The sequence below is a fragment of the Rattus rattus genome, chromosome 17 (genome assembly GCF_011064425.1).
Source record: "Rattus rattus isolate New Zealand chromosome 17, Rrattus_CSIRO_v1, whole genome shotgun sequence".
NCBI classification, from domain to species: Eukaryota; Metazoa; Chordata; class Mammalia; order Rodentia; family Muridae; genus Rattus; species Rattus rattus.
In genome coordinates, this window is record NC_046170.1 from 23,175,762 (window position 1) to 23,199,716 (window position 23,955).

General features: G+C 37.8%; 1 protein-coding gene and 1 pseudogene across 2 annotated transcripts in view; both read left to right on the top strand.

Moving 5' to 3' along the window:
• Positions 1-23,955, top strand: part of Iqcm (IQ motif containing M) — a 365,422-nt gene that overhangs the window by 226,845 nt on the left and 114,622 nt on the right. Inside the window, 1 exon segment of the mRNA XM_032888149.1 lies at positions 8,166-8,174. Within this exon segment, the coding sequence (XP_032744040.1) occupies positions 8,166-8,174 (9 nt within the window).
• On the top strand, positions 19,588-20,847 carry LOC116886494 (annotated as a pseudogene). Its single transcript, XR_004386108.1, has one exon. The product of XR_004386108.1 is annotated as a nucleophosmin-like (transcript).

Below are 23,955 nucleotides of genomic sequence, written 5' to 3' on the forward strand. Positions count from 1 at the left end.
TGGATTGAGGTTTTGTAACTTATGTTACAGAAATGATGCCATCACCCAAACGCCCAAGGGCTCTGCTGGTGTCTTTACAACAAACATGAAAATTGAGGTCTTAGTTCTTGTTTTTGTTCCTAATCAGGGTTCTCATTTTTTTCAGCAATGAAAGTACAAGCTCATTAGCCACTTGAGGGTGTTGAAATTACTAAAGGCAATAAAAGATCAGTGTTTCAAATGACATTCATATGCATGTAGTTGCATTGAAGCTGATTCCTGGCTCGCTGCTGCTTATTTCTCTTTGTATTTCTTTATTTGTTGTAGACTTGTTGCAATTGTTGTAAATGTTTACATCTACTTATTAGAATGATTACTTTGCATTTATGTCTCAGTGGTGGGCATACTGTAACTCACACAAAATGCTATGTGGTAGAAACTGCTGGTGTGCCTATGTTAATTAAAAGTACAGAGGAGGTTGAATCTCACTGTGAGTACAGGATTGCTCTATGTTTGGACAAAAGTCTTTTTATTTGTTGAAGTGAAAAGTACAGATATAAAATCCACTAAAAGCAAACCAAAACAAAGAAACAAACCAAAAACCAAACCAAAGCAAAATACAATACAGCAATGCTAAGGAAAGCATTGTATCTGGAGGAGGCCCTACACTTGAACCTTGGCTGCTAGTTTTCACATCACAATGGAGATGATTCGTGTTTGATTACAAGACGCTTTTTCAAAAATTTATATACTACCAAGTTCTGGGCAAAGATTACTTTTCTGGCATTTGCCCACTTTGTTCCCTATTTGTCCTTTTTATCTTCCTTTCCTCAGAGAAAGGCAGTCAAGCAGCAGCTGTTTGTAATTTGTGTTTGCTAAATGGTTTAAGGTCCATAGCAAGGTGAGTCTTTATCTGACCATGCACATACCGTAGACTGTAGAGCACTCCCAAGGATAGACACATGACTTTACTTGGAGCCATCAGCACCAGATTTCTTCTCTTATGGACAGAGGAAAGAGTGCCAAGGCTGCTCAGTACAAGAAACACAAAGCTTGCTCTCTAAAGACATAGGCAGAGGCAATTCTAACATGTACATTTAGGGCATGTACACAAGTGTAGGCATTTCTCAATCTTCTTGAATAAGCTAATCATGTTTAATTAATACTTCTGAGAGTCCTTTGAAGGTACATTTTCTAAGGATAGTACAAGCAAACATATAGTATAGGCCTGCAACATCTGGAGTAGACCTTGGGGCCATCATTAATTTTGTTGCCACAGTGAGCCCCTTATAAAATACCAGACTGGTAGGACCGAGAGCATTACCTTTAATTAAGTAGAGAACATAGGAGCAAAATATGTGTAAAGCAAGTCTAGTGTTTATCCTCTAGATTCCCAAGTCGAACATGTGCAATGGGATTTTCTAGAAATATCTTAAGTAATGAGAATGCTTGTTCATCCTTGCTGCCAAAGTTTATTTTGCATATCTGATTTACCAGATCATGACCTTTCCCTCCCATTTCTACTTTATGCCAAATGGCCCATCTAGAGTTGTGTAGATGATGGCATTTTATATGTGACCCTTTCTTTGAATAAAGGTGTATTTTGTTGTTGTTGTTATAGTCAATAGCTATTTTCGTTTTTTATCTTGACATAAACTAGGGTCCTGTGGGAAGATGTCATTTTGAAGACCCTAACAGAGAACATAATTTTGATTGTATAGGCCTGCAACATCTTGTTCAGAGGATAGACCTTGGGGTATCTGATATCATTTCTATGAGCTAAATTTTGTTGAACATACATACATGCAGTAAACCCTTTTAAATTAAAATACCAGACTTGGTAGGGACCGAGAGCATTGTTGTTCTACAAATTCTGCTTTTTCTTTCCTTTTGCTTTTACTATCTTTTTCCTTATAACCCATCCATTTATTAGCATCAGAGAATCCAAAAACATATACTTGTATGTTCTTCCTCTCATGTGTTTTCTTCCTATTGTCAAGTGGGTTTACATTTCCCATTCATTCCTTCCTATTAATAATTACCTTTTCTTATAATAGTGTTGGGATGGTTGACTTTGGAAGGGAAGTTCTTTCTAGATGTAATTGCGTGTAGCCAAACTATTCTGAAATCCCTTTTTAAAAAAGGAAGCTTGCTATATAAATGATTCTAGAATTTTCATAATTTGACTGATTTGGCTCAAGGGATGTTTCTAAATGTTCTCCTTAAGTTCTACTTTTCTTTCCTTTTGCTTCCTATCTTTTTCCTTCCCCTCTTTTCCTCCAACCAATCTTCCTTTTCTTCCTTCTTTCTTCCCTTCCTTCCTTCCTCCCCTTTCTTTATATTAAGGGTTTCCTGTAGCCTATTCTCTCCCCAAACTTGCTATATATATGAGAATTTTTTAGACATCTGATCCTCTTGCCAGGACCTCCCAACTCCTTGGATTTTTGATCATGCATTGCTTACTCTTATGGAAAATGAACCATATTTTAATTAGAAAGTATGAGATATGTTTTAAGAATATTTCTAAGTATATCCCATTGAATTTGTGTAGTAATGGAAGATTTTTGTGGTTGTCATTATTTTTTAGGATTAATAGAGTATTACATTTGGTTAATGCTTAACACATGTATCTACATATATAAATCCATTATGTGTGCTTATATGCATTTATTTTTATACATGGTAATTAAAGTTTAGAGTATTTTAAAATAACAGCTGATTTTTGAGATTATTAGTTTTGTGCTTTAACTTATTGTTGATTATGTAATGTATTTTCACTTTATATTATTATTTCACATTGTTTATTTTCAATACCTACATATAGTATTCATTAGCACCAACAAAATACAGAATTGGAAATGTCTGCTCTAATACTGGATTTTTAAAACATAATATGTGGATGTTTGTATTTAACCAAGAAAAAAGTTTTAATCATCTTTAGCTTGTATTTCGAATTTGAGATAATGTCTTTTTAGTGTGTTCATTATATTTAGTAGGATTTATGTAGAATTAGGAGAACTCTGTTGTAATATATGCTTATATGTATGTATAGGTATATTTATATACCTATACATATACATTTAATTACTGATGTATCCCTAGCTCCTAGAGCATGACAGCAAGGCAGGTCAATTTCTTAAACAACAGTATTTCATTCAGTACCTTGGTGGTTGTAATTAACGTTTCTGTTTAGTTCTAATTATAGTTTTTGTATCACAGCCATTATGCTAATGGTGTTATTCAGTATTATGTGAGATTGCATTCATTATCACTGGTGAATTAAACCTTTATTAAAGAAAAATTCCCGCAGGCCTCATTCTGGAGTTAAGTAATTATTCATTTGGTTTTATCCTAGCAATTAGCTTATATACTGTAGCACTCATTATTGAGTTTCTATACCTCACTGAATGAGATTAACCCACCGTGGTAAATAAATGCCTAACAGTTCCCAAGCTCACAATGTGTTGCTTTTTAAGTACTATTATGTAACAAAATAAGGAATCAGAATGCATTGAAGGAGCATTCTAGCTTCCAACAAATAATGTGCTTGTGGGAAGCCCATGCTGGACATTTTGTATTTAATTCAGAATTTGAAAAAAATTACAGTCAAAGTTCTCCAATGATGAATTCTCCTTTGTGGGTGTATGTTTTTCTTTGTTTAATTCAACCCCATTATTTGCTTGCTAGTTGAGTTATGCTACTATGCCCATTTGGTGTTGATAGCAGCCTATTTCAATAGAATTACCTCTAAATAGAATCTCCAATTAAATCTTCATTCCAAATGTTTTTGCATGGATGGAATCATGGGCCATTTATTATGTCACTAAAATGTATTGATTTATAGTTTTAGTGACAGTACTTGAGAAAATTGCTTGTTTTTATACAATTATTCATATAAATAGAAGGTCTACATTCTCACTATTCTGTGCACAAGGACACCCATTTTTAAGGGTTGCATATTTGTTATCTACTGATGTCTTTTGAGATAAAGGTGCTATAATCATCTTTTCTCTTCTTGGGAATTATCTTCATAAGCTTATTCTACCTCCTTTTTTTGTTTTCTTGATTAGCTTAAAATTTAAAGTGCAAAATGAAGTCTTTGGGGTCAAACCTACATATTCCACAAAGTAGAAAGTTTTTACCTTCTATAATATAGCTCATAATCTGTGGGCATAACCCCAAACACAACAGCATGATTTTTAAGATAGTAGTGCTACTGTTTTATAAGATAGTCATGTTCTTTACAAGAAATTTCTATGAAAATATACTTAGAAAATTCAAAATTATGTTGTTTCAAATTCCTAGCATAATCTTAAATATCCTCAAATATTTTAGGAAGATGAAAGTAGCTTGTTGAAAAACAATGTTTTGTCTTGAGGTTAGTTTGTTTTCATTTTACATAAATTTATATAAAAGTAGATATAATCATTATATTTCCTATTACATCAAATCGTTTGCTAAATATTTGTAAGACAAGTCAATTCCTGAATTCTTTCTTTTGTAGTAGATCAATACATAGCAACGTCACATTTATCTCCTGTCATTATAGAAACCAGCACACAGAATAGCATCAATGATGCCAACATACACATGATTAAATGAATCAAATATGATAAGAAATATTTAAAAATGGTTCATAGCTATTAAATTTTATTTTAAAATGTACAGTTGTTTAATCACATTGATTAAATGTGGATCTACTGATGACATTAATAATGCTCATGGTGTTTGAGTGCAAAGGTCTTATCTGTTAGGAGCTATATAAAAGGAGTAAAGCTATATAAAACGAGTGACTGTCAATTGCACACATGCTGCTCTCTATACTCTTTACATATCTTTCTGTTGTTGAAGCTTTATTTTAGAGATTATAGCTTGTTCTCCTGAGTCACTCCTACAAGATGCTTAGGTATAAAGGAAGTTATGTGATTGAACTTTGGTTCAATTTCTTGAGCCCTATCTTGGGTCACCTTCTTTGCTCATGGAGGATCTAATACATTCACTGTGCACCTCTTCTGTGGAGATCCCTCCTTAACCTGTTAAATCTCTGTGACCCTGCACAGTAGGGTGAGAACTGGCTTGCTGGTAAAGGTGGATGCTGAGTTTTGAAAATAAATGATCTCCCACAGGCCTAGGCATTTGAATACTTGACTCCCAACTGATGGCATTGTTTGGGAAGGTTGTGGGGCTTTTGAGAGGTGGAAGATGTAGGTGGTGGGCAATGGAGAAAGGCCATGAGGTTTTACAGATTGTCTCCACATTCTGTGTACTACTCATCCTGACTAGGGATGAACTATACCAAGCAGCCTCCAACTCCTCCTCTGTGCTTTTACTACCATGATGGATTTTAGGTTATCTTTCCTCAAGCCATAAGTCACACAAGCCTTCACTCCCTTAAATTGCTTCTTACCAGGTATCTTGCAATAGCAGTGAGGCAGATAACTAATACCACAGTTGTCCCCTGACTCTTCACTCTTAATTAAAATTGGCATCACCTTGTGAATTTTATTCTGCCTGTTTCCCAGGGTCCTTTTCCCTATGTGGAAAAAATAAATGGGTCCATGTCTCAGAGTTTATAGGAGAATCAAATGAGTTTCTATGTACCAGGCCATTAGCACAGTGAGTAAATACCCGAGTAAGAGTGTTTTATAGCTTCATAATATTCTTATTTAAGATTCAGTGATATGTTCCAAATACCATTTAGGCCATTTGGCAGTATTAGTGTCTGACATCAGTCCTGTAAGCAGTGAAATGCAGTAACACTTAGGAAGAACATGTGAAAATATACTGTTCACTGTATTGCACTTCTACCTCATAGTAATAGTGTTCATGTGACCATCACTTATGTAAACTGATGCGAATAAGACTTTTATTTTTGTAACAGGAAAGGTTTTATTCTCCTGCTGTGGTCTTTTCTTTCTATCAACCCATGCCCAATCATTGATCAGTGAAACTGAATGATTCCTGGTGGTAGATGAAATGGAGTCATCAAACTTCTTATTTTTTGACTCTTTCCTTTTCTTTTTAATTTTTTAAAAATTCTTATATATCTTTTTACTGGATTTTTAAAATTTACATTTCAAATGTTATTCCCTTTCCCAGTTTCTTGTCCATCCCCTATCCCCATTCCCTTCTATAAGGGTGTTCCTCCTCCCCAACCACCTCCCCTTCCCATCTCCCAACCCTGACATTCCCCTACACTGGTAGGATTGCAAGTTGGTACAACCATTCTGAAAATCTGTCTAGAGGTTCCTCAGATTTTGGACATTGTATTACCTGAGGACCCAGTTATACCACTCCTGGGCATATACACAAAAGATGCTCCAACATACAACAAAGTCACATGCTCCACTATGTTCACAGCAGCCTTACTTATAATAGCTAGAAGCTGAAAAGAACCCAGATGCCCTTCATTGTGTAGATATAGAAAATGTACATCTACACAATGGAATACTATTCAGCTATCAAAAACAATAACTTCATGAAATTCATAGGCAAATGGATGGAACTAGAAAATATCCTGAGTGAGGTAACTCAACCACAAAAGGCACACATGGTATGCACTCACTGATAAGTGGATATCAGCCCAAAAGCTTGAATTACCCAAGATAAAATCCACAGAAATAAAATCCACATGAAGCTCAAAAAGGATGACCAAAGTGTGGATGCCTCACTCTTTCTTAAAAGGGGGAACAAAAATATTCATTGGAGGGCATATGGAGATAAAGTTTAGAGGAGAGACTGAAGGAATGGCTATTCTGAGCCTGCCCCACATGGGGATCCAGCCCATATATGTACAGCCACCCAAATCAGACAATATTAATGAAGCCAAGAAGTGCATGCTGAAAGTAGCCTGATATAGTTGTCTCCTGAGAGGCTCATCCAAAGTGTGACAAATACAGAGGAGAATGCTAGCAACAAACCATTGAACTGAGATGGGGTCCAATTCGGAGGAGTTAGAGGAAGGATTGATGGAGCTGAAAGGGATTACAACCCCATAAGAAAAACAATACCTATCTATCAGAGCTCCCAGGGACTAAACCACTACTCAAAGAGTACACATGGACAGACCCATGGCTCCAGCTGCATATGTAGCAGAGGATAGCATTGTTGGACACCAGTGGGAGGAGAGGCCCTTAGTCCTTCCAAGGCTAGACCCCCACCATTTTCTATATTAAATGCAAATTTTATCAGGAATTTTTAGAGGAAATATTCCTTTATTCTAGGCAGTTACACTCTATTTGAAATAAAATTAACAAGCAAAGGCCATTCAAAGTGTCCTCTGTCGTCATTGATCTATGATTGCAGCATGCCACATTAATGTTTGTGATAACTAGATTGCCATTGATATGACAAAACATCTGAGAGAATCAACTAAAGAAGCAGGAGTTTCTTCCACTTATGGTTTCATGGGCTCAGTTCACAGTTTATTAGCTCTGCTATTTTGGGTTCTTTGGATTGGAGTTTACTTCATAGTGAACAGGAAGACAAAGAAATAGGGAAGAAAAGGGCCAGGAGTCCTATTTTTCTATTTTCTTATCTTTTATTGAAAATATGTTTTTCCCCATAATATATTCTTATTATGGTTTCCCAACACCTATTCCTTCTAGTTCCTCCCATTTTCTATCCCACTTTTTCATGTAACATATTTTAATCAAAGTTCCCCTCCTCCCCTCCCCTAACTCATCCCAGATCATCCCATCTCCCACCCAGTCAACTCCACACCTTTCTTCTTTCATTCTTTCTTTCTTTCCTTCCTCCCTTCCTCCTTCCCTCCATCCTTCTTTCCTTTCTTTCTTCCTTCTGTCTATAGAAAGCAAAGTACAAATAAAAAACACCTACAAACTAAAAGTAAAAAGTAAACACACACACACACACACACACACACACCTTCATAACATACAAAGATTGATAAGATAAATATAAACAATCCCAAACAAAACAATACACTTGAGTTTATTTTGTGTTGGCCATTTACTGCTATGCATGGGGTGTTCGCTTAAGTGTGATTATGATACCCAACAAGACTCCATTGGAGAGAACTAATTTTTCTTTTGTAAGTGGTTGTCAATTTCAGATAGATTCTTGGTTATTGGTGGGACACTTCCACACTACTTCCTTTCATCACTGGGACCCTGTCTGGCTTGGGTCTGTGCAGGCTTTGTGCATTTTGCCACAATCTCTGTGAGTTCATATGTGTGTCAGTCTTGAGCTTGGAAGACAGTTTCCTTGGTATCACTCCTCTCCTCTGATGTTTAGTATTTTTTGCTTCCTCTTTAGGATAGTTCCCTGAGTACCCCAGTTAGGACTGACATTTTCAAAATCTCTGTGACTCTTCACATTTTTCTACTTGCAGTTCTATCTGTTAGTTCCCATCTACTATAAGAGGAAGCTTCTTTGATGATGGTTGAGTGAAGCACTGATCTATGAGTATGGCAGAATGTGGTTAGGAGTCGGTATATTCCTGTTTCTTTAGCAGTGATTTTTTTCCCTAGGCCCATGGCCTATCCCAACTATTTTTCATGCCCATATCAAATAACATCAGTTGTGGATTTCATCTCATAGAGTGGACAGTAAATCCAATTCAACAGCTGTTGATTCTTACCACACCAGTGTATGTTGCACCAGCATATCATACAGGCAGGTTACAGTTGTATATTGCAGGGTTTGTAGTTGTGTTGGTGGTCACCTATCTACCCTAGTGGCATGCAGAGTCCCTTGCAGTACCATGAATGTTAGTCAATAGGGGTGAAGACTCTTTGTGTTTCATTAGATATATAAGTGTTGCCCTCAGCAATAGTTCTTTACCATCAAATTGTGAGGAGTAGCCAACAGCTTTGATAATAGCTTGCATTGTACAGAGCTTTTCATGGGGCACCTTTGGCCAAAATTTTGGTTATATATAACCCATTCCTGGCACTGGAGGTTTTACTTAGTGGCAAAAGATGTCTAGTTGACTCATTGTCTCCTTCATTACTTAGCGACTCCTATTTCTAATTCCTTTTTGCAGGTATATATTTTAGGAAGATTCTACAGTAGTAACTTTCCATATAACACATCAAATGGCTTTTAGTATTAGTTGTCCCTCCCCATTTTCCCTTTCTTGCCTATCTCCTCCCTCTCCCTTCTTATTTGGTCATCCTGTTCCAGCACCTCCCTCCACAACTATATATTCTATTTCACATTCTTTAGAGGATCCTCCCATCCCCTCTAGTATCTTACTTGATGCCTAACTCCTGTGGACATTCAGATTATAGCATGCCTTTAGAAGGTTTGAAAGCTAGCATCCATATATAAGAGAAAACATATAATATTTGTCTGGGATTTGGGTTATCTCACCCAGAATGAGTTTTTATAGATCCATTCATTTACCTAAAAAAAAATTCTTTCACAGCTGAATAATATTCGTTGTGTGTAAATGTACCACATTTTCAATATTCAATATTCAGATGATGGACAACTAGGCTATTTCCATCCAGTTTTTTTGCTACTATGAATAAAATAGTAATGTGTGCATGAGCATCTTGAAGTGTATTTATTCATAGCTTCCTATGGAGTCACCATGCTGATTTTGTAGTGCCTCTGCAAGATTGCGCTCCTTCCATATACTCACTATCCTCATCAACAATACCATACTCAATCATGAGACTTCCTTGATTAGGCTGTGTTTCCTAAAGAATCCATCAGTAACCAATAGTGTCTGAGCTGAGACCAAGTCTTTTAAGAGGTTGGCCTTTGGTGAACATGTGAAATCCAAAATGTAACAACTTTAATGTGTTATCTCTGGTGGTAACCAGAATTGATTGACTACAAGGAGTTTCTCAATCTCATTATCTTCTGAGGCTTCTCTATCATTGAATCTCTTGTGTAAGAGAGTTGTGCCTCTGTTATGTCCTCAACTCACTGAAGCAGACTCAGTACTACTTCTTTATTTTCTGCCATTTGTTTACCATGACATTGCTCAAGAATGTCTCTTGGTAGTCCAAAGATGCAGATTTCTAGAGGCCAAGAATGTTATAGTCTCTCCAGGGTCCACAAAGCTGGTACATGTTTGTGTTTAATGGGGAGAACTTCCTTATCTCGATGTATAATCATATCCTGTAACTTGACACCTAGACTGACATATTTTTCAATGTATCATAATAATATAGGTCTGTGTTATAGAGAAGTGCTATACTAAGAATGGATGAGATATCTATAGTATAGAAGTTTGGAGAACAACATGTAACAATCTCCAGTGTCTAATACTAGCCATTACCTAGGCAAGAAATCTATATCTTATGGACACCAGCCAGAACTTTTCACTATCTTCTTACATATTTAATATATATAAAACCCTTGTTGATTATTTCCACCCCCTTCTGTATGTTCTTTCAATATATGCCATTGGCTTTTCATGTGTTTTTCTTTCATCTGAAGCAATAATAATTGTATATAGTTGATCTTACTGTATATTAAGTGCTATTCCAAGTAACTTATACCTGTGTGTTTGTCTAATTATCCCCAAACAACCATGTACGTGTTGATATTTTTCTAATTTAAAAATTGTAAATATTTATTTTAATATTTTATGTATATTAGTTTTTGCCTGTATACCGGGTATATGTTTGATGTCTATGGAGGCAACAGGTATCAGATATCCTGGAACTGGAATTGTGAACAACTGTGAGTTGAGATGTGGAATCCTTGAATCAAATCTGGATACTTTGGAGGAGTAGCCAGCAGTCTTAACCATTGAGCTATCTGTCCAAACTCTATTTCTTTCTATTTTAGTAAACAGTGATATATGCTGAAGAAATTCGCCAAAAAGTCCTATACTTGCATGTGTTTGATCTTAGGTCCTGTGAGACTCTTACCTCACACAAATGCATCATTTCGTGAACCTTGTATTGGTTCATTCCTCTCACACAAGAACTTTTTTGTTAATATACCACTCTGTCAAAATAAGAAAACTAGACAGACCTGGTATAGGCTTTTGAAGGGGACTTCCAAGTGTTGAGACCTCAGCCAAGTCTGCAGACTAATTCTAGACATGACTGAAATATACAAAATCTTATTACATAAAATAGTTTAATTTGGGACCAGGAAGGATCTTGCTTTGGGCATGGATTTAAGATGGAGGTTGTGGTTTGAACATAAAGATTTAGTCTAGAATCCAGTCCTCCGCATTCCAGCATGAGCATAGGCTGAGGCTAGGTTGAGAGGAGTTATTCTCCTTTGGCCAATATTATGATGTGGAATAACAGGGCCCGAGGTAGGGTTAACCGGACTGTCTGTGGGTGATGGTATAAGCAAGCAGAGAGGAAAAAATGAATATCATAAAGATTTATGATTCTACCTTTTACCTAAAAAGAAATAAGCAGGCTTGACTTTTTCTCTGAAGAGCTATTCTTTTGAGAGTTAAAATTTTCCTTCAAGGGCATATGATTAAGGACTTTCTAACAGATCATACTTCATGGATCTCCTGGGGTAATTTTCATGTTTTACTTCTTAATCTTTTCTAAGAACCAAGTATGTTTATTTATCCAGAAATGCTGAACATCTGGTGTGGTAATAGTAATCATTCTTTTATATTCATTATGATTTTAATTTTGGTTCCCTGCTATCATATTTCAAATATGGTATTTGCTCTAACTTACCTAGCCAAAATGTTATAGGCATCTTAAACAGAACAATGGGTTCATGTTAAAGTGAAAAAAAGTTTATATGTTTACTGTTGAGATAATAGTTACAATAATTCCACCTTTAGGGACTTGTAATTTAGTTATCATAATTTTTCATAATGGGTTTTTTTCCTCAGGATTAAGAGTAAGATTTCTGTGGTAGTTTGGGATTCTGAAAGTGCTCCTCTTTGCTGTGAATGGATAGTAAATAGTTTGAATAGAAAATAACTTGCTTATTACACAAGATTATACCTTAGTGTTGGAAAGAGAGACACACTATTTATTTAAAAATGGACTAGTTTCAGGGCACCACAGTGCATTCAGAGTCTGTAAAAATCACAACCTCTTGATTGCTAGTGTTAACAAAAGCTTGTTCTTTAATTACCTATATTGCATCCAGCTTCTGTTTCCTTCCAAAACCCAATTATGGCTAATAGTGGCATTAAGATGTACTTGTTTCAAACAGCTTATTGTGTTTATTGTGTATTTCTCTATTTGATCATCATTTCTCTTCATGACTTAAAGAATAAGGTTTAAATTGTTACTGGGCATTCTGAGTTTAGCAGTTTTCATCTTTCATGTATGTATAAGTGAATTTCTAATGTGACTTTTCTTATTTTTCCTAAGTAGCGGTAGGTGATAAATGATTGAAATTGTGCTATTTCTGTAAGTTTTAACTGATTCGGAATTCAGTGGTTCCAGCACCTCACACCAAAGGGATATTTGAAATCTGAGGCAAAGGGATGGGAGACTTTTATTTATCCCTGCTTCCTACAAATCCATTTTCTCCCAGTGTGGTATTCATTACCTAATCATTTCTGCAGCTCAGATTCATAGATTCTCCTGCCGAGACAAGCAGACTGCCTCCTAGAGTAGAATCCAGAATAATTCAGCACTCTAATTTCTGATTTAATTTTGCTGCTCTCCAACTGTGGTATAAACTCAGATCTGAGAATTGAATGCAATTTGTGGCACTTTGCCTCAGTTGAAAATACTTATGTCTCTATTCTCATTCTCACTGGAGTCATTGTTTCCATGATAACTAATGGGATCCAAGCAGAGAAGCTGTTAAAAGGCACATGCTAGATAAACAGGCAAAGGCAGATGTTCAAGCAAGTAGTGGGCATTCCTGTTGCTTTATTGAAACTTAACTTTAGTGTACTGTTCTTAGGGGTGGGCTGTTGTAGAGTTAGGAAGAAATGGACGGTTTTTCTTAGTACCTGTTCTTCAAATACTTCTTCCCTCCCTCCCAGGGCCTTGTGCTTCCTAGGCAAGCGCTCTACCACTGAGCTAAATCCGCAACCCCCCTCCCATGTCTTTAGACAGCCATGCCTCACCTGTACAGTGACACAGTAGGCAGGTTACTGTCTTTCACATTGAGTTCCCATTAGTCTTACCGAGAGAGGTCATTATTCTGCTTTTGGCTTCTGAAGAGATCTTTTCTTTCACTAACCATGCAGCCTGTGAGGACCTTCCCACATGCTCTCAGCATGTGCTCTTATTAGAACACTGATTCCACTTGAGCTCATGCTAGAAGAATTGAATCCCAGGCCCATCATCAGAGCTGACAAATCATGAACTTTACCTAGCAAGGATATAAAGTATTAATATTATGCTCAAATATTTAAGGATGCTGAGGAAATGGCGGGTAAATAGCCTTCTGCACAGCATGAGGATATGAGGTTACATACCAAGCACCCACATAAAGCTGGATGGGTATCTGCAGCCCCAGTGCTGGGATGCAGAGAGGCAGATCAAGGAGGTTTGCTGCTGGGCAGCTAGACTAGCAGAAACTTGCTTCTCCAGGTTCAGTGAGAGACCCAGTCTCAAAACTAAGAGGAACACAGCCAGACAATATGCAGAGAGAGAGAGAGAGAGAGAGAGAGAGAGAGAGAGAGAGAGAGAGACAGAGAGAGAGACAGAGAGAGAGAGAGACAGAGAGAGAGAGACAGAGAGAGAGAGACAGAGAGAGAGAGACAGAGAGACAGAGACAGAGACAGAGAGACAGTAAGACAAAGAGGAGAGAAAGATCTCAGAACATCCAGCCCTAGAAGAGGTTTCCTTCCTTATCAAATCTGAATCTCCCACTCAGAGTTCAGGAAAGCCAGCAGAAGAGGTGCTAGAAATGGTGGAAGAGCCGGAAGGAATGGCCATCCTGTGCAGTTGCTACTCCTTCAGCTTTCTCAGTTGTTCCCCACCTCTTCATAAGAGTCCCAGAGCTCCATCTACTGTTCGGCAGCGGGTGCCTGTATCTGTCTGAGTTAGCTGCTGAGTGGAGACTCTCAGAGGAAACATGCTCCTGTCTGCCAGCGTAACAGAGTATCATTAATAGTATCAGGGATTGGTGCTTGCCCATGGGATGGGTCTGGTGTTGGGTCAGTTATTGGTTGACCATTCTCCCAGTCTCTGCTCCATCCCCCATCCCTGCATTTCTTGAAAAGAGCATAAATGGCGAACACCAAGGAGACAGGTCTTCTAAACACAGCATGATTATCACAGATACTGAGGCAGCATGCAGAGGCCCTCCAGGCATCTTCACTAGATAGAGTCTTAGAGCTAAAGGAAAAGTGGACACAAGCCTCCATTCCCTAACCCAGAAGGTATCTCCACTTGCGAGTGAAAATTTGGCTTTCTCCAAGGGGCTCACTCTTAGGAAACAAACTACTCTTAAGGATAAGGTGCATGTCTAGCAACAGATGAACAGCAGAAAATGAACTCAAGAACATCTTTGGAGTGTCAAGTCTCATAATGTCATGTCAGGGCTTTTGATTTTATCCTTTTAATTTTAGCTTTTATCTTTTTATTTTTATATTTACCCTACAGTCATGTTGTGCAAAAATTATGGCTTCTGGTTTTGTATTTTATGGGATTTTTAAGTATGCAAATGAGTGAGTTCCTGCAAGTGTAATCTGTTTAGCATGCCTTTTTTATTGGATAGTTTATGTATTTACATTTCAAATGTTATCCTCTTGCCCCGTTTCCCCTGTTCCCATTGCCCCTATCCCTTCTTCTAGGAGCATGACCCTCTCCAAACCTCCTACTCCCAATTCAACACCCTGGCATTCCCCTACACTTGGGAAATGAGCCTTCACAGAACCAAGGGCTTCTCCTCCTATTCATGCCAGACAGTGCCATACTCTGTTACATATGAAGCTGTAGTCATGGGTCATCCCCATATGTACTCTTTGGTTGGTGGTTTAGTTCCTCAGAGCTCCAGGGGTTCTGGTCGGTTGATATTGTTCTTCCTGTGGGGTTGCAAATCCCTTCGGCTACTTTAGTCCTCTCTCTAACTCCTCCATTGGGTTACCTGTGCTCAGTCTGATGGTTAGCTGAAGGATCTTAATCTGTATCAGTAAGGCTCTGGCAGAGCCTTTTAGGAGAAAGCTATATTAGGCTCCTGTCAGTAATCACTTCTTAGTATCAGCAATAGTGACTGGGTTTGGTGGCTGCATATGGAATGGATCCCTAGGTTGAGCAGTCTCTGGATGGCCTTTCCTTCAGTCTCTGCTCCACTCTTTGTCCCTATAATTCCGCCTGTGAGTATTTTGTTCCCTGTTCTAAGAAGGACTGATGCATCCACCTTTTGGTCTTCCTTCTTTTTGAGTTTCATATGGTCTGTGAACTGTATGTAGAGTATTTCCAGCTTTGGGGCTAATAACCACTTATCGGTGAATGCATACCATGTGTGTTTTTTTGTGACTAGGTTACCTCACTCGGGATGGTGAATTCCATTCATTTGCCAAAAAAATTTTGTGTGTTTTCAATAGCTGAGTAGTACTTATTGTGTAAATGTGTCACATTTTCTGTGTCCATTCCACTGTTGACAGACATCTGGGTTCTTTCAAGCTTCTATTATAAATAAGACTGCTATGAACATAGTAGAGCTTGTGTCCTTATTGTATGTTGGAACATCTTTTGGGTATATGCCTAGGAGTGGTATAGCTGGATACTGATGTCCAATTCTCTGAGGAACCACCAGACTGATTTCCAGAGAGGTTGTACCAACTTGCAATACCTCCAACAATGGAGGAGTGTTCCACATCCTCCCCAGCATTTGCTGTCACCTGAGTTCTTGTTCTTAGCTATTCTGACTGGTGTGAAGTAGAATCTTGAGATTGTATTGATTTGTATTTCCTTGATGACTAAGAATGTTGAACATGACTTTAGGTGCTTCTTTGCCATTTGATGTTCCTCACTTAAAAATCCTTTATTTAGCTCTGTAGCCCATTTTTTTAATAGAATTATTTGATTCTCTGGAGTCTATCTTCTTGAGTCCTTTGTATATATTAGATATTAGCCCTCGATGGGATATTGAATTGGTAAGGATTTTTCACAAACTGTTGTTTGCCATTTTGTCTTATTGATGTCCTTTGCCTTTCAGTTTTGTGAGTTCCCATTTGTTGATTCTTGTCTTGGAGCATAAGCCATTTGTGTTCTGTTTAGGAAATTTTCCTTGCTGCCCATGTATTTGAGGTTCTTGCCCACTTTCTCTTCTATTAATATCAGTGTATCTTGTTTTATTAGATGTCCTTGATCCACTTAGACTTGATTTATACAAGGTGATAAGAATGGATCCATTTGCATCTTCTCCATGGTAATTGCCAGTTGAACCAGAACCATTTGTTGAAAATGCTGTCTTTTTTCCACTGGATGGTATCAGCTCCTTTGTCAAAGATCAAGTGACCATAGGTGTGTGGGTTCCTTTCTGGGTCTTCAATTCTACCTGCCTGGGAAAAATGTTGTGACCTCAACTGTGATCTTCAGTGTGTCAGAGCTCCAATGCTCCTGATTGTGTCTGATTTCCTAGAAGTCAATACTGGGCATTTAAGAGCACCGGGGAGTTGAGTTCCCTCTGTGTGTTGTAGGAGTGGGTGAAGAGTCAGCTAGTCTGGGTGGCGGTTTAAACTAGAAGGTATTGGGATGGAAATCATGACTCAGGTCTGGACAAACCACACCAGGTCAACATGGTCTCATGTGGAGGAAGTTTACTGGAAAGATGGAGACAAGGGGGTGGGGCTAAGAGAGGGAAAAGAGAGAAAGAGAGAAAAGGGGAAGTAGAGAAAGAGAAGAGTAGAGGTCAGCCATGAACATGTGGAGAGAAATGGGTATGGGAATGGGGAGAGAAGGGACAAAAGGGAAAGAGGGTAAGAGCAAGAGAGCAAGAGGAAGAGCAAGAGAGAGCAAGAGAGTGAGGAGGGGCAAGCAGTCGCTTTTATAGTGTCAGACATACCTGGCTTTTGCCAGGAAACTGTGGAGTAGAGCATACCTCTGGGGGTAGAGCTTAGACAGAAGGCTAACAGAAGGAACCCCATGTGGAGGTTCCTGCTTCCCTGTATCCTGAGGGACCCAGTTACTTAGGGTGTTGGGGCAGATGTTGTGACTTCTTCACCTCTGATCCTGGGTGTGTTAGAGCACCTCAGAGTCTAGCTTCCTCTGGGTGTTGTGGGACTGGGTGTGGAGCCAGCGCCCAAGGTGAGCTCAGGACACTGATTCAGACTGGAAGGGCAGAGGGCAATTCTTTTTTTTTTTTTTTTTTCTTTTTTTCGGAGCTGGGGGCCGGACCCAGGGGCTTGTGCGTGGTAGGCAAGGGCTCTACCACGGAGCTAAATCCCCAACCCCAGAGGGCAATTCTTTAAGTCAACTACTGATACTACTGATACACATGCACACACACACACACACACACACACACACACACACACACACAATCTATTCTAAGTATAATTTATGTAAAGTGCTGATGATGCATATATAACACATAAGCTTATTAAATTTCCTGATTTTATAGAGTAGGACTATTACTTCTATATTTCTAATACTTTTTAAAAAGAAGAGTGTAAAGTCTTAGCGATTTGCTTCTTAGTAGTTCCTTGCTTTCATTGAGCCTAATCCAAGACTCGATAAAGCTTGGTTTTCTGCAGTGGATATTTCTTGTTCCAGAAACGATACACAGTGTCATATGTATCTTTACTTTAGCATAAATATTTGTCAGTTATCTGTCTTTTTTAAAAGATTTCTTATTGCTACTAATTAGAAATTTACTGTAACTTTCTTCCATTTTTCCCAATTACTTTCAACTCTGAAAAGAAATCAAAGGAATATTATGTTTCTTTACTTTGACATTTTCTAATACAGATTGATATAAACAAAGGTTCATAAGAATAGTGGATATTTTTTTATTCTTGTATTTGAGAAATGTTATTCTCCCCTTCCAACTACTCCCAGATCCCACACCATAGCTTCCAAACTTCCTATCCTCTTTTTGTCTTACACTGCACTAAGTGCTACTATACATCATCATGTATACATGCTCATACATAGCAAAATGCAATTTTACCAACTGATCTAGAATTTCCATTTCTGACTTTATTCAAAAGAACTGAAATCTGAGTCTTAGAGATATGAAACAACTTCATGTTCACAGCAACATTTGTGATAGCTAAAACGTGAACACAAATCAAGTTATACACACACCACACTTATCCCACCTGACATGTGCTATAACATAGAGAATGTTGAAGAAAGGATGCTAAATGATAGAAGTCAGGTACAGAGACAAATCCTGTAATCACACTTCTCTGAGCACACAGGGCAGACATAATCAAGTAGGTAGATGGTAGAGGGGTAGTTTCCCTGAGTTGCTTCAAGATGGAAAACGAAGAGTCACTGCCTGAAATGATGGCAATAGTAATAGTAAAATGTGTATCGTATATTTTATTATAAAAATTAGGAGAGTGATTGTAAAACATTGTTTTGTTGTTTTTCTTCCTGATTCTCTTTTTCATTTGACCTCACAGCCAATATATATACATATATAATATATATATATTATATATATATATACACACACTGTTTCCACATGCCACATCTGATCTACTGAGGCAAATGTGATAAGAGCCTCCCCACAGAGCTTCCTTCCTTTCCATCTTGTGTGCCTTATTCTGTTGAATGCAGAGACATCAGTTATCTTATACTCATCTGAATGTGTGCTCATAACAGAACTTTCAGAATAGGGGTATAGCGCTGCTTTAGATAATTAGAATCTTTCCATTTCACTACAGTCAAGGCTGCTCTGTGGAATAAATATCTGGGAACAGTTTGAAGGTAGTAGGCAAGGGTTCACACTCCCACTGAACTATTCTTGTTGTGCCCGAAGTAGAATACCAACAGAAATTTCCATGTACTTTATGCTTATTTCTTATATTAGCTGTCGATTAGATTAACTGTTTTATCTATGATGGAACATAATCTCCTAGCCTGGTACTTCACATGTATAAGGACAACTAGTTTCTATAGGTCGGATTTATATTTCTGCAACCTATAAATTAATTACTAAATGTTTCTACATTTTGTTACTAATTTTTTTTCTTTTTTTTTTGGAGCTGGGGACCGAACCCAGGGCCTCAGCGCTTGCTAGGCAAGCGCTCTACCACTGAGCTAAATCCCCAACCTTGTTACTAAATTTTGACTCTGATTCAGCTTTCAAAATATTGAGGACACCCAACTAATTTGTCTGTAACAGGAGTGTTACATAAAATAGTTTGAATTTATTCTATAATAATTACATAAATTGTATATATTACATATAATATATATTTATGAATAAGTTATATATAATGTCATATATAAAGAATAGTGCAAGATGAATGTACCACCATATAATATTATATAATATAATATACATAAATTTATGAGTGAATTTACATTATGTATAATATAAACTAAATATATATTTATATGCATATTTATATATTATTAAAATATATTAAGTATATATTATTCAAAATATATTTTATTTATGAGTTTATTTGTATAAATATGTATTTATATATTTACATTATATATTATGCAAGCACACATATTTTATATAAAATTATTTAATTATATAATACTATATATAATATGCGTTATTATATAATTATAAAATATAATGATCCTTTGTGTGATTCCGTCCTGCGTGTCTGTTCTGCAGAACAGTAGGCAGTTGTTTTCCGTCCGGCTTCTCACAGACTGAAGTGCGTGCCTCCACCTCATGGAAGACTGGATGGACATGGACATGAGCCCTCTTAGGCCTCAGAACTACCTTTTTGGTTGTGAACTAAAGGCTGACAACGACTATCACTTTAAAGTGGATAATGTTGAAAATGAGCACCAGTTATCATTAAGAACGGTCAGTTTAGGAGCAGGGGCAAAAGATGAGTTGCACATCGTAGAGGCAGAAGCAATGAACTATGAAGGCAGCCCAATTAAAGTAACACTGGCTACTGTGAAAATGTCTGTACAACCAACAGGTTCCCTTGGGGGCTTCGAAATTACACCCCCTGTGGTCTTAAGGTTGAAGTGTGGTTCAGGGCTTGTGCACATAAGTGGACAGCACCTAGTAGCTGTAGAGGAAGATGCAGAGTCAGAAGATAACGAAGAGGAAGATGTAAAACTGTTAGGCATGTCTGGAAAGAGATCTGCTCCCAGAGGTGGTAACAAAGTCCCACAGAAAAAAGTAAAACTTGATGAAGATGATGATGAGGATGATGACGATGATGATGATGATTTTGATGAAGAGGAAACTGAAGAAAAGTTTCCAGTGAAGAAATCTGTGTGAGATACCCCAGCCAAAAATGCACAAAAATCAAACCAAAATGGGAAAGATTTAAAACCATCAACACCAAGGTTAAAGGGTCAAGAGTCCTTCAAAAAACAGGAAAAAACTCTCCAAACACCCAAAGGACCTAGTTCTGTAGAAGACATTAAGGCAAAAATGCAAGCAAGTATAGAAAAAGGTGGTTCTCTTCCCAAAGTGGAGGCCAAGTTCATTAATTATGTGAAGAATTGTTTCCGGATGACTGACCAGGAGGCTATTCAAGATCTCTGGCAGTGGAGGAAGTCTCTTTAAGAAAATGGTTTAAACAGTTTGAAATAATTCTGTCTTACTTCACTTCTGTAATAGTTGCTATCTGGCTGTCCTTTTTATAATGCAAAGTGAGAACTTTCCCTACTGTGTTTGATAAATGTTGTCCAGGTTCAATTGCCAAGAATGTGTTGTCTAAAATACCTGTTTAGTTTTCAAGGATGGAACTTCACCCTTTACTTGGTTTTAAGTATGTATGGAATGTTATGATAGGACATAGTAGTAGTGGTGGTCAGATGTGGAAATGGTAGGGAGACAAATATACATGTGAAATAAACTCAGTATTTTAATAAAGTAAAAAAATATAATGAAATATAAATATTATATGTAACAATTATATAATAAGAGAAAATTAGCTGCTCAGATGTTTTTCTATCTTTTAAACAAGTGAAACTTTTCATACTGTAGGATTACCAATTTTAACAGACTTGGCACTTAAAGCAAAACCTTTGAAAGCAGGGGAGGGCAATCCTGGAGGTCAGAGTCAACATTTTATGCCTTAGTTTTTCCTTGGCTCTTGATTTCCTTCTATATGAGTCAAGTCTGTCTGTGTGTGTGTGTCTCATACTTACTGGTATTGGTCATGTAAGCACACTGATCTATGTTTGTATCTATTGCTTTCAATTTAGGAGTTTTTTTGAGTTTTGCTCTTTGGTATATTCTGCTTACATAGTTATTATTATTTAGTAAACATTGTACTGCATTAGAGAAGTTCTTTTCATAGTCTTTGGTGGTTTTATTTAATGCAATAGTTTCACATTTTGGGGGATGACTGAGATATTTTTATTGGTTATTTTATTTATTTATATTTCAAATATCCCCTTCCCAGTTTCCCCTCTGCAAACCCCCTACCCCATACTCCTTGCCCTTGTTTCTATGAGGGTGCTCCCCCATCCACCTACCCACTCCCATCTCACCAGCCTAGTATCCCGCTATGCTGGTACATCAAGCCTCCACAGGACCAAAGGCCTCCTCTCCCAGTGATGCCAGATAAGGATATCCTCTACTACATATGCAGCTAGAGCCATGTGTACTCTTTGGTTGGTGGTTTAGTTCCTGGGAGATCCAGGGGTTTTGGTTGGTTGATATTGTTGTTCTTTCTATGGGGTATCAATCCCCTTCAGCTACTTCAGTCCTTCTCCTAACTCCTCCATTGGGGTCCCTGTGCTCAGACTAATGACTGGTTTTGAACATCCTCTTCTGAATTGGTCAGACTCTAACAGAGCCTCTCAGAGGATACCTATACCAGGCTCCTGTCAGCAAGTGCTTCTTGGCATCAGCAATAGTGACTGCGTTTCGTGGCTGCATATGGGTTGGATCCCCAAGTGGTACAGTCTCTGCATGACTTTCCTTCAGTCTCTGCTCCACTCTTTGTCCCTGCATTTTCTTTAGACAGGGGGCAATTTTGGGTTAATTTTTTTGAGATAGGTAAGTGGTCCATCCCTCAATCAGAGCCATGCCTAACCTCTGGATATGGTCTCTACAGGTTCTCTTTCCCATTTGTAGGGTATTTCAGCTAATGTCATCTCTGTTGGGTCCTTGGAGCCTCTTGCTTTCCTAGCATCTGGGATTTTAAGTGACCAATCCCAGTTCACCGTTCCCTACTTCTACACACCTTCATTCCATTTCTTGACTCTCTGTACTTCTTCCCAATGCTGTCTCCTCCCACACCTGATCCTGCTCCCCCTTTCCCTCCTCCTCCTCTCTCCCTCTCAGATTGCTCTATCCCTCTACCTCTGGTGATTATTTTGTTCCCCCTCAAAACAGCAACCTGCAGATTGGAAAAGGTTTTTTTTACCTCTATATCTGATAGAGAGCTAATATCCAATATATATAAAGAACTCAAGAAGTTGGACTCCAGAGAACCAAATAATACTATTAAAACTGGGGTACAAAGCTAACAAAGAATTCTTGACTCAGGAATATTGAATGGCTGAGAAACACCTAAAGAAATGTTCAACATCTTTAGGCATCAAAGAAATGCAAATTAAAACAACCCTGACATTCCACCTCAAACCATTCAGAATGGCTAAAATCAAAAACTCAGGTGACAGCAAACTCTGGTGAGGATGTGGAGAAAAAATTCCATTGTTGGTGGAATTGCAAGCTGGTACAACTACTCTGGAAATCAGTTTGGCAGTTTCTCAGAAATTTGGACACAATACTACCTGAGGATCCAGTTATACCACTACTGGGCATATACCCAAAAGATGCTCCAACATATAGCAAGGACACATGCTCTACCATGTTCACAGCAGCCTTATTTATAATAGCTACAAGATGCAAACAACCCAGATGTCCCAAAACAGAGGAATGGATGCAGAAAAGATGGTACATTTATACAGTGAAGTACTATTCAGCTATTAAAAACAATGACTTCATGGAATTTGCAGGCAAATGGGTGAAGCTAGAAAATAGCATCCTGAGTGAGGAACCCAGTCACAAAAGAACACACATGGTACGTGCTCATTGATATTAGAGAAAACGTTGAGAATACAGATGATACAACTCATAGAACATATGAAGCTCAAGAAGAAGAAAGACAAAAGAGTGGACTGAGATTTTTTTTTAAACAAATATATGTGTTCTGCTTTCATGGATGTCTGTGTAAGGATGTCAGATCCTCTGGAACTGAAATTGTGGTAATGAACTGCCAGGTGGGTGCTGAGATTCGAACCTGGATCCTTTGGAAGAGCAGTCAATGTCCTTTTTTTTTAAAAAAAGGATTTATTTATGAATATGAGTGCTCTATTTGCATGTGCTGATGAAAATGTCATGTGGGGGCTAGGAATTAAACTCAAGACTCTGGGAGATCAGCTAGTGTTCTCAACAGCTGTGCCATCTCACCAGCCCCTCCTGAGATTAGTTTAACTGCTGAATACATGTCTGAATTATTAGTGGCTTTTAAGTTGAATTTCCCAGTAAGCTTTTGAAAACTCTGGTTCACAGTATATGACTTTTGTGTTAATTATGTGATTCATCTTGCTCCCTTCTTTAAAATTGACTGTGTAAATGCTTATGGAGTAATACTTAATTTATCCATTTAAAACAATCTTACTAGGCCTTATATAGGAGGGTGTAATAAATTAACTAGGGAACACGAATCCCTGTTTTAAACTTTTACATTTCAATCCACCTTTAGATGCTTATTACCACTTTTCCAAAAAGAAGTATGATTGCTATAGACCGTGTTAATATCGAAAAATTTCAGAATTTGCACTAAGTTCCATCACTAAAAAAACAGAGGCATCATAGTGCCTTCTGTCTTTTCCTTTAGGAATTGTCTGGATACTATTTTGATGCTCCTCAATGTGTTTTTGTATCTCTTTTCTTTCTTCAGCCAACTAACCTCTTGTGGTAAAAATATAAAAGGGCAGAACTGGGAACCGGTTCTGCGGGTCATGCTTTCTT